The sequence below is a fragment of the Pelophylax lessonae genome (assembly GCF_965119305.1).
Source record: "Pelophylax lessonae genome assembly, chromosome: 8".
Lineage (NCBI taxonomy): Eukaryota > Metazoa > Chordata > Amphibia > Anura > Ranidae > Pelophylax > Pelophylax lessonae.
The window spans coordinates 195,388,318-195,400,811 of NC_138775.1; the positions used below are offsets into that span (position 1 = coordinate 195,388,318).

General features: G+C 44.4%; 1 protein-coding gene across 1 annotated transcript in view; it reads right to left on the reverse strand.

Moving 5' to 3' along the window:
- Positions 1 to 12,494, reverse strand: part of BTBD8 (BTB domain containing 8) — a 176,843-nt gene that overhangs the window by 13,496 nt on the left and 150,853 nt on the right. The window contains exon 15 of the mRNA XM_082265597.1: positions 8,553 to 8,640. Within this exon, the coding sequence (XP_082121723.1) occupies positions 8,553 to 8,640 (88 nt within the window). The remainder of the gene's footprint in view (positions 1 to 8,552; positions 8,641 to 12,494) is intronic.

The following is a 12,494-nucleotide window of genomic DNA, read 5'->3' on the forward strand; positions in this document are numbered from 1 at the left end:
CCGGAAACCAGTGAAGACATCCCCCCATCCCCGATACGGGCGAGGGCGCACCTTCATGCTGAAGGAGCCTTGTCCACGGGTCTGGAGAAGCTCGCTCTCGGCTTGCCAGACCAGGTTTGTTTGGATCCTCCAGAGGAGGCCCTGAAAGGCTTCGAGCCCTTGTCAGTCGACTCTGAGGGACAACAAAAGCTTATGAGCTGAGAACGAGGGCCCACGTCTAAGACGAGGGTCTTTGCCTTTAGTAGCCTGCAGAAGAAAGATACTCTTTCCCCCTGTGAGACCTTTAATGATATCATCCCGGGTAGCTCCAAACAGGCGATCTACTTGAAAGGGAAGGTCAGTCAAGGCCTTTTTAAAAGTCTGGTCTGCAGACCAGCTTTTGAGCCAAAGACTCACTGAAGAACCACTGCCGAAACAGAGAGCCGAGCCACTAGGGGAGCTGCATCTAAAGAGGCATCACAGATAAACTGCAGCCCCTGGACCAGCTGGCCTGCCAGCTCAGCAAAGGCAGGGGGGAGTGGTTCTCCCTCCAGGTCATGGCGTAAAAGCTTAGCCCACTTGGTCAGAGTTTGTGACACCAGTGCAATGGTTAATACCGGCCTCAGCGCTGAACCAGCGAGAGTATACATATTGCGGGCCACAGCCTCCGCCTTCCTGTCAGCTGGATTCTTAAAGGCCGGGGACTGTTCAATCTAGAAACTGGAGGGTCCACCACTGGTGGAACAGTCCACTTCTTAAGAAGGGACTCATAGGGGTATCGGCTTGCAGTTCGCTTAGGGACCCCAAGGAGACACTTTGGTTGTCCCCACTCTTTAGCGACAATTGTCAAAATAGCCGGGGAAAGGAAAAACCTTTGCCGCTCTGGATGGCTTGTGAGTGCCAAAGGGAACGCGCACCTCCGTTGCAGCTGCTTCCTCTATTTTTAAGGTCTCACGCACAGATACAAATCAGTGCTTCCACCGGCGCCTTTTCATGTGCGGTTGCAGATGTAGAAGAATCATCCTTCCTATCTGAGGACTCCGGGCGCGAGGTCGCAAACCCAGCAGGGGATTGTCAAGAGTGCCGAATTGTATTGAATGCTTCTTACCATCTGACCCATTGTAAGTGCATTACTTTCTTTGCTTTAATAAACCATTTAAACGGTATCACGCTATGGTGTCTTTTCGATTTATCCCACATACACCTTTCTGAGTGGGGATTTCCAGATATCCATACGTGTACCATCCTTGAGTGACCTTCCTATATCCACCATTTGGAGGAGAATTCGTGAAAGCCTCTGCCATCTGTTCCAAGGAGATCATCACTTTCAGCCTGCATGACCCAATTGCTGTAAGGTACTTTGGGTCCATGCCATCTGGTGAGCGAATTATATTCTCTTTTTGGTGTGGGATTTATCACAAGTATTCACTCTTCTATGTGGGACTGGTCACCTTCCTTTTTTGGCTAATTTTGAATATTGGACTTTATTTTTGCATTTCAGTGTGTATCCCATTGTACTCACTTTAACATTTGAGCGCTGCACAATTTATGTTATATTTGGTTGCCAAAATATCCAGTCATGGCCGCGATTTTCAATGGCAAACCACTGCAAAATGGCCACCGGACTACACAAACATGGCTGTCGTGCATTGAGCACACAGGCTACAACAAAATGGCGGCACCAGGAAGGATCCCTAGGCCTCAAGGACAGGCCCAGGCAGCATGGGGGGGCCCTGGCAGGAGCCCCCACCAGATACAACCCCCAGCACAGCGGGTCGTCTGGTCGCCGGTGACGCACCTCCCCTCCCCTCCCCCTTTGCCAGCATAGCGCCTTGCCCCCACCCCAGGACGTGGCTCAGAACACCCACATAGCCCAAGCATAAGTGGAGGGGGGGTAGGCTAGGGGGACAGGTGAAGGGGGGTGCCTGACGGGAAGGGGGGGAAGCCGGGATCTGACCCTCTCAAAGAGGGGCCCGCATCCATCCCAGAACCCCCCAGGTGAAGAGGGGGGATAGCTACTCACCATACCAGGAACCAGGCCGGCACCACCCCAGACAGAAACCCCTTGCCATAGAAATGGGGGTTGTCGGCCAGGAGGAACGCTGCGACACAGGCCGAGACCCCAGTCGTATTCGACCTCGCGATGCATTTAACTCGCAGGCCAGCGCCCGTCCGGTGGGGTATGTCGCTGGCCAGACTGGGGTGACCACTGGATCTAGATTATACAGCCTGTCACCCAGTCAAGCAGTTGATTGTAGATCTGACAGGGAAAAAGCAGGCGAAAAATTTCTATCTAAAAAGAAAAATTGCCAGGACCAGAGTTTCCAGCAAGGAATTAGGTCCTTACTCCTGACTAGGCAGAAAAAATACTGAGTACCTATAGCAGAGAGAGGGAGTATATCCCTTGGGATTGCCCACAGGCGTAGCCAGACTTTTTTTCTGCCTAGTGCCCTACTACTGTAGGGGACAGTATAACCCAATGGTTAAAAATATCAGGAGGTGTGTCTGTCAATGAACGAAAGAGAAAAAAACATCTATACCATACAATCAGGGCTACCATACATCAAGGGTGAAGAGAAGTCTGTACATGCAATTCAAATCAGAATTAACAGAATCAGCTCACTTTTAAGTGAACCTGAACTATAAACTGAGCTATAAATATAAAAAAAGATATTTGGTATGGTATAGTTAAGTAAAAATTATAAAAAAAAAAAAATGTAACCCCTAAAATAAACTTCTTATTTTCTCCTTTTCGGTCTGCTAAATACACGATTGAATGTTGTTTTGTTCTATCCGCTTGATAAGTGCAAAAATACCTGTTGCTTTTCCCTGAAATCCACTGAGCTAATAAACTTCCTGTGTTTTCTGTACTTTCAGCATGTTCTTTACCTGGTCATTTCCCCATACCTTTTACATTTTCTCTGTTTCCTTCATTATATGGTTCATTCTGTTGATTGCAAAACAGTTGGCCCCTCAGGTCACAACTTTTGTTACAACCATTTATATATGGAAGTTATTGTATTACACTAAAGTTCAGATAGCTATTGCTCATAACTTCTTAGCATACAGGTCATACATTCAAGGATTGTATGTTACTTGTATTTTATATTGACATGCACTTGCTGATCCAAAATAAACAATAAAGAAAAAGGGGATAAAAACAGGAATTGTGCATGTATTGAAGAGATGATGTGTGATTTTTTTTAAAAGGAACCTCGCCTTGACATTTGAAGTGAAGTTTTCACTGTGCCTAAGCACTCGCCTAAATAATTGACCTTTTGCCTTGAGTTCCTTCTTAAAAAAAGCAGTGTGGGGTCTGTGGCCAAAATGCCAGAATGATAAAACCTAAAGTAAAGCCTGCAACAGAGGAATATAAATTTGTGCCAACAGAAAGGGAGGGGAAAAAATAATGGTCTAACCCCACCGAAAGATGGGCTTTTAAATTGTAACTCCCAAAAGATATATAGTAGCAATACAAATATCTTATTAAAAAATGTATAATAAATATAATTTATTGAACATCCAAAATCACATACATAGCCTTATTATAGCCAGGGCCACACAAAAAAGACAGGGGAGCCCCTGGGACATTTTACATACAACGACATCAATAGTGTATAATGGATACAGGTACAAAATATGCTAACATGTTTCACGGTATAAGTATTCCGCTTCTTCAGGGCTTTTATCATCCACAAACTCCACAGATGTCACAAATAAATAGAAGAAAGGAAACCAGCTTTGTCAAATGTGTTCCAATTAGGGGGGGGGGGGAACAATAAATATATGCATAAAGTATCACAAGTTCCCAAATATTATTGCCTATCCGGGAGTGAAGACTTCCAGCTGCGAGGCAGGAAATCTGCCACATCACACATCACCAAAAGGTGAAGAGTTGAGTCTTCCACGACGCAGATAGGAGGACAACCAAGTTCAAAAATATGGGAGCCAGCAGCACGATGCCTGGGTCTTCCGAAACCATGCCATATCCACAACCTATAAGTAAAATTTGTCTGGTGCAGTAGGAACCAGGTGAATTTCAATCTATCTATGGGTACTGAAGATGATCCATCGATAGACTTCAGTAAAACCAGACTGTAGGGTTTTTTTATGTACAATCATTTCCAGTGGCTATATTGCATAATCTATGGCCAGCCGTAGCTGGGCTTAATTTTTCAGCATTCCTGACATTATCCCGATACACCACTAGACTCACCAAACTGCTTCTGACTTTCATGATAAAGAGAGCACAACAGGTGCCTGGTAAACCCCCCAGTACTGCGGTACATCACCTAGGCATTTCCTGGTGTGCTTTTTAAACTATAGGGACTGTGACCTGACCTTGGCTGTGAGCCAAAAACCTGGTAATTAAACTTTGAGAATGCCCGGATAATCCTATTCTGGGATTACAAGACATAAAACACAACACAACACTACTGCCACTTCTTTACAGACATTTGCAAACACAAGGCCATCCAGTAAAGCCTCATCTATCCCAGGAGACAAGACAGGGGCACATCTAAATTGACACTTCAGCAGCCGCAACCAACTGGCTGAACCCAGAGCCCAGATCCTTGAGATGCTATTGGGCTGAGCATCACCATGCTACTGAAAAAAAAAAAAAAAAAACACTACTCTTACAGTCCCCCACCTACATAAATTCTATTTACATATTTTCTCCAAACTCATGTCCTAAATCTATCAATTTTTGAAGCCTATATTGCTTTACATTTAGAAATCCCTCAAGGACCTGACGCCTTGTGCCTTATACAGGCCTACATCACTTGACATCAAAATCCTTACCAAATTCTTTTAAAGGTTAAATCAGAATACATAACCTAAGAGAGCCCAACCAGGCAGGGTTCATGCCACACAGTCTATTGATATCAACATAAAGTGCCTATCCGCTAGCCTGCAGACCAAGCATGTGAACACTGCCACAAGAGTTCCTGCCTCACCGAACCCAGAGAACCCATTCAACACTGCAAAATAGCCTTTATTGTAGGAGGTCTTAGAGAAAATTTGATTTCCATAACAAGATAAACATTGGATCCAGCTAATTTACTGCTAGCTATGAGCAGCAACAAGCCCAAGTGCCGAGTTATCTCCTTACTTTCCTCTTCAGAAGGGGCATGAAGCACGATTCACCACTGTCAGGGAACCCAGGCTCTCAGGATCTCTCATCATGTTATGGAACTGAGGATTGGCTGGTTGGCAATGATGGCAGCCCTGTACAAAGATGATTTTTTTTCTTAAAATGATGCTGGACCCCACATACAGAGAGCACTGAATACATTCTCTAGGGTCCGTGGAGGTAAAGTCAATTGGGCCAAATCTATATAGCCTGTCTGGCAGGCTGCAGAATACACCTCAATTTACCCTCAGTGGGCTTTCAACTTCACCTATTTTAGGCATAAAAATTTCTGCTAAAACCATCTAAATATGTTGAGTTGAATTTATTGCTTTACTCAATGGTGTAAAGACTAAGTTGAAGGTATGGAGCCACCTGGGAGACAGACATCAGCCTAATAAAAATATTGGCCAAAATTTAAAATGTCTGTTTTGCAATTCACCAATATCGCTTCACAAATCTTTCTTTAAAATGCATACTACACTGTCCAGCTTTCTCTGGGAGTGCTGACCACCAAGATTCAAATTTAGCCCACTCACTAGTCCCACTTCAAAAAGAAGACCAGTAATGCCAGATAGCTATAAATACTTTGTACCTGGCAAACTTAACAACTAACTTGTGGCTTAATGCTGCCACAAGCAACCCAGATTTAATGCTGGATGCTGCCATGCTAGGTTTTACTAAGGCTCTTAGATCACTCCATCTTAAAGATCCAAAAACGCACAAAACCCCATAGCACATCCATGTTAATCCATGTTAAGAGGTGAACCTTTGATGGTACTCGAAAGACAAGCAGGATATCTCTTCTGAAATCCCACTATGGCAAAACCGTAATCAAAACCACTTTCTACTTATACTAGGCCCCCAAAGTTGGGCTAAACATGGTTTAAAAAATTAGCACACAACGCGTAATCAGAGCTGGAGCCAAATTAAATCCTGCAGGAAATGTACTACCTCCTGGACCTTCTATTTATTTACATGCATGCAGGTTGCCTATGCATACAGCAGTCAATTCTATATACAGCTGGTAAGTTTATGTGACCACTGACCTTGAAATATTTCTTACGTGTGTTCCCCCAATCCAAACCTACCGCCATTAATAAAAATATTCTTATGAAGAATTCTCCCCTAACTCATCACAACGAAAAATGATACTGGACACTCCTTAAATGGGAGGAGGAGGCTGGGGAAAATCTATGGGACATATCCTTCCAACCTCTAGTCTCTGCCAGAGACAATCTGATAAAATTCAAATTTTGGCACAGAACTTATTTTATGCCCCAGAGACTGAAGAAACCAAATCCCAGCCTCTTTTCAGCTTGCTGGCATTGTGGACATCTTGAAGACATTTTCTTCTGTGTCTTTTGAACTTGCATCAAAATATATGACTAACTGGACATGGAAGAAAACCTACAATCACTAATATAACCAACCTCAAATTTGGTATGTCTACCAAAATATTTGTTTTTTTTGCGACTGGTTGACAATCTGGCTCCAGAGAGACTACAAAAAATCTATTTTGGGGCTGCTAGATTATACTAGAAAGACCATCAACTACAGCTTAGGGAAAAAAACAGAACTTCCCGCAATACAATTTTTGAAAGTCTGGGCATCCTGGCTAGACACCCAGTCAGCCTCATCCAATCTACAATGATTCACTTCCTGGTATTTGCATTGATTCTTACAGACATGCTTATAAATCAAGCTCCCTTACCATTTAGGGTCTGGATGTACAGTCCCTCAGAACTGTATATCAGGTTGACTGCAACTAAAATCCTGCTCCCTCTTCTGAGCAAAATCCTGATGCAAATATTAGGTCTCCAAAATTCCTTTTTACCTCCTAATGCTGTAGTACTGACTATTAATGTATTCTTGCTTTAAAAAGCTCAGGGATCTCCCCTGCAAGGTTTATCTGGGTCTGTACATGTTAGAATTTTGCATTTTCGTACAGCTAACAAAATTCTGATTTTTTAGAAAAAAAAAACCATTGCACTTCCTGTGCCTGTGACCCTAATATTTGAATATGCCTGACATCATCTAAGGCACTTTTGTGCCTCCAACTCTGAGTCAGAGCACTACTACTGTGCTGATTGCTGTTCTTTTTGCTGGAGAGAAAGTGGAACCTAAAGACCTGCAGTGCAAGGATCTCTGTGCTTCTGCTTTATCCTTTCTATATATCTCTGCTTTCTGAATCTACTTTGCTGCCCCTTAAATATTCCCCCACCAGTCATTAGGGGGCATTTCTGACATGAAAAACCAAAGCCCTACCTACCTCTACCAAGAAGGTTTTGACTCTTTACAGACACGTAATAATGAACAAGGCATTTAAAGTCAGTAATAGGGAAAAGTATTGCATCAGGGAGCTTAAATTCAATACTGGTGACAAGTCCTTTGCTTTCTGCTTGTCTTTTTATGGGCACATATTCAACAGTTCTGATCCTTGGCTACATAATGCTGCCATTTGCTCAGTGCTACTTGAAAGCTCTTGTGAAATGCTGCAAAATTATTTGTATTCAGTAAAATGCATCATTGTATAGTTGAACTCAAACTGGAAAGAACTACAGGCAATTGTTTTTCATTTTAGTTAGAGTAAGGGGGGGGGGGCATAACCCCTGTTGGTTTATTTGTTGCCATCTCTGTCCCTTTGGGGAGATTTCCTTTCACTTCCTGACACATAGCAAAAACAGAAGTGAGAAGAATTCCTTGCAAATGAAGGAAATTCCTTGGGGTCCCCTAGGTGACTAGAATTAGAGTCCCCATTTGAAGAATTCCCTTCTATTACTTTTCTGGGGACAACCCAAAATGTGGGATTTTTTTAGTTTCACTTTCAATGACAATGAAAAACAGGACAAATAGAGAGGCAGAATCTACCTGACGGGGGCACAGACAGCAATTAAAACTGACAGGTGGTCTAATCCCTCTCCACGCTATCCAAAACTAAAAAAAAAATATGGAAGTTTTGCCTTTAGTTGTACTTGAATACAGCACTCAAATTGTGGTTAACGTCTCTGGAGACTACTTGTCACACATTTTCTCCTGTCATGGGCCTTGAGGACAAATCTAACCACCGACATCCAGCTTCATGTTTTTCTGTCCCTGAACTGCTCTAACCCACATAACCCCATTTAATCCAAAATTTACTTTCCCAAAATTAAATAAATAAAAATAGGCCTTCAGAGAAGATCTCAAAAGCAAATGAAGCAAAAAAGACAGCACATACAGACAAACCTTTTTTTCTGCATTGTTCTAGATCAGTGATGGCGAACTTTGGCACCCCAGATGTTTTGGAACTACATTTCCCATGATGCTCATGCACTCTGCAGTGTGGTTGAGCATCATGGGAAATGTAGTTCCAAAACATCTGGGGTGCCAAGGTTCGCCATCACTGTTCTAGATTTAAACCATAGGACAATACAAAGAAAGGGCACATTTAAAAACAGACCTGTTTGGCTCTCGACATTCAGCTTCATTGACCTTTCTTCTAGCAGACACCCCATTGGAAATCTTTGTTGCAGGTTTTGATTTTGCTCCTGTAAAGTGAAGAGAACGGATGGTTAGACTTATCGGTAACGGTGTTTCTACGAAGCTTCCAGGAGGGCAACACATGAGAGATGAGAGGCTCCACCCTATAGGAAACACAATCAGGTCACAGCTGTTTAAAAGGCCCCACCCTTCCCCTTGTCCCTCAGTTGTATAAAAGTAATTTTCCCAACCGGTCCACAAGGGGTATACATTCCCTTAGGTACTCCCCACCTATGGTTTACATTCTTTCCTCACCCTTTAACTGGGCGGGAAGTAGGCCTGCTGTCCTGGAAGGTTCGTAGAAAAACTGATACCAGTAAGTCTAACCGTCTGTTTTCTCCTCTCACCTTCCAGGACAGCAACACATGAAAGAATAATCAAGTAACCGCAGGCCTACCTTAGGGTGGGACCACCCCCTGTAGTACTTTTCAGCCGAAGGCTAGGTCTTGCTGAGACAGCACCTCCACTCGGTGGTGCTTCAGGAAGGTGTCTTGGCTGGACCAGATGGCTGCACTGCAAATCTGTTCCCAGGACGCTCCCACTTCTAGCCCAGGAGGTGGCCAGGGCTCTGGTTGAGGGAGCTTTCACCTTTGCTGGTGCAGGAATACCTGAAATCCCAAATGACACAGAAATTGCTTGTCTGATCCACCTAGAGACTGAAGGCTTAGATGTTTGAAGTCCCTTCCTTGGTCCAGAAAAGAGGATCAAAAGATGATTAGATCTCCTAAACTCTTTGGTCCTGTAGATGCGATGAGATACCTCCTCACTTATTTAAACAATGAAATCTCTTTTCCCCCTCATTCTTAGGGTTATAACAAAAGGATGGCAAGGTTATGTCTTGTGTCCTATGAAAGAATGATGCTACTTTTGGCAGATATAGAGAATCTTCCCTGAGGATAATCCTATCTGGGAGGATCTTTAATGGAAAGACCTTGTAAGTCCCCTACCGTTCTAGCTGTTGTGATAGCTAATAGGAAGGCTAGTTTTAGGGCAAAAACTTAAAGGAAACCTCTTCAATAGGTTCAAAAGGGTTTCTAGATAATGCCTCTAGAAGCCTAGTCCGGTCCCAAAGTGGAAACCTATATCTTGTGACTGGAGTAGCTCTATCCCTAGCCATCAAAAATCTTATTTGTACCCAAAGAGTGTTGACCGCCACACCCTTCTTCACCCCATTTTGTAGGAAATCCAAGATTACTGGGACAGCATTGGAGGAAATCTGCTTCTGCCTACACCATGTACAAAATGTTTTCCAAACCTTAGAGTACATCATCCTTGTTACTTGTTTCCTGCTCAGGAGGAGTGTGTCTATCACTCTGTCTGAGCAGCCCTTTATTCTATCGATTTGGCGCTCCCTAACCAGGCTGTCAGCTGGAATAATTCCGGCCTGGGGTACAATACTGGACCCTGAGAGAGTAAGTCTGGAAGCTTTGGAAGCTTCCAAGGAGGCGCCACTGATAGCGCATTCACGGTCGCAAACCACGCCATCCTTAGCCTCCATGGTGCAATCAGGAGGAGGCGGAGGCCCGGGAAACGACTTGAGTACTTCAACTTGCAGGATCAGCCAGATAGGCACCAGCTTTCCCTATAACTAAAAGGAAATCTAGCATTTCCTGAGACTTACTTCCCTGAGAAAGGTGCTTAGTCTTTCTATCCAGAAGTCTGAATTCCTGGCAACGCAGGTTGCAGCCAGTGCTGGGGCCATAGTGGATGAATTGGCAGCCAATGCTTTCCTTAGCAGGGACACTGACTTACAGTCCATGGCATCTTTGATATTCCCTGTATCCGAGAGGTCAAATCTTTAAGTCACCTGGGACAGGAAGCCATCCAATTAAGGACTTTTTAGGAATTTTTCCACCTCCTCCTCAAAGGAGAATCTCCTTTTCCACGCTTTTGGTCTGACCAAGCTCCTTTCAGGAACATCCCACTCTTAAAGAATTAAATCCTTCAAGGACTGGTGTACAGGAAATACTTTGGATTGGTTTTTAACCAACCCCTTATACATCCTACCCTGTGCTGAGGTCTCCTTGGGAGGTTCAGGGATCTCTTCAGTGGCACAGATAGCTTGAAGGAGTCCTAAGTCTTCCAGACCAAACAGAGGTCTGTTTAACTTGGTCTTCTCTGCTTCACTATCTAGATTCAGATAACCATCATCCCCCAGAGCTGGGCTCAGATTTTGCCTGACTTTCTGCCTCTCCTAAGTCCTCCTAGCTAGCTTGAGCAGGGGGAAGACCCTGAGAAACAGGCAGAAAGACACTCAGCCCTGTCTTGGAAGGTAAACTCTCCTGGGGAGAAGGGCCGTCCTTAGGGGTTAGCTCTTCTGGGTCTGCTACCTGGGGTGAAGCTACAGAGGTGCGAAAGGACTGGATAGTGGCTAACCTTTCCTTCTGAACAGACTTAGGGAAATCCTTCATTAACCCTGAGGGTTACCAGTCAACTTGTTAATACACCTATAACAAAATGGCTTAGTGTGAGATTTGGACAATCTCTCCTCACAATTACCACATTTTTTTTTTAGAGGAGCTAGTGCTAGCAGATATAGGGGGTGGTTGTTAGAAGCCTAATAGGTACCACTTGGAGATTCTGCAAGAGAAGAGGAAAACAAGTAAAACGTCACTCTTCCTGCCCCACTTTTTAACTTGGCCATAGACCCCCCCTCCAAGGAGGGGAGAGTATGAGGGCTACCAGGGACTAAAGCCTGACACTAGTATTACCCCCAAGTAAAGAAAGGCACTTACCGGCCCTGACATGGTCTTGCCTGCAGCCACCTGTGCCATCTTTCCATCCTCCTTCTTGAGGTGGATCTAGACAGGCTTCACACTTAGCAGCCTTATGGCTCTAAGTAGCTGAAGAGCCTGTCACCTTCCCACTGTCACGCGGGTCCCGCGTCTCCTCCGCGCTTTACTCCCTCTTTCAGGTTGCGCTGTGCAAGCTCCGCCTCTTCCCTGTTGAGACCGGAAGTTCCGATTTCAGAACAAGGCTTGGAGTCACTGGGTCTTCCCCTCATTGCTGCTGATGTTATGCGGCCAGCCAGTCACAGCATGGCGCCTATTATATGCAGGGGAGGACAGGAGGAGACCCGAGCTGCTAAGCGGAACACCAAAGCGGAGGGACCACCACACTGTGTCCAAACCGCCTGTGCCACATCAAGAGGCGACCTGTAAGAAGCTTGAGGCGTGCAGGTAAAGTGCGGCCCTCACTGGCGTTCCTAAACCTGCCTCACGGGGGTACCATCTGACTCTCTAGGTCTTCTGGTCAGAGAAAAAAAAACAAAAAACATTTCGCTGTGGGAGAAACACAATCAATACTGAGGGACAAGGGGAAGGGTGGGGGCCTTTTAAACAGCTGTGAACCAATTGTGCTTCCTGTAGGGTGGAGCATCTCATCTCTCATGTGTTGCTGTCCTGGAAGGTAAGAGGAGAAAATGTAATAGAACTTCCTGTCATCAGCCAGAAAGGAACACTGCAATGTGATTTTCAGTGTGTTTCTAAGGACAGGAAAATTACATGTAACTTTTGTTATGCTTTCATACTGACCAAATAATTTATTGCATTGGGCAAACTAATCTAATAGATTTTTTTATACTAGCAAAAAAGCAATGCATTTTTGCACAGATCATCAATTGAAGTTTACATAAATAGCAGCACTAGGGTGGTTGGTTCAAATCCCAACCACGGCACTACATGCCTGGAGTTTGAATGTTCTCCCTGCGCCTATGTGGGTTTCCTTTGCGTATTCCGGTTTCCTCCCACACTCCAAAGACATGCTGGTAGGTTAATTGGATCCAGTCTACATTTTCCCTAGTATGTGTATGTATGAATGTGAGTAAGGGACCTTAGATTGTAAGCTCCTTGAGGGCAGGGAT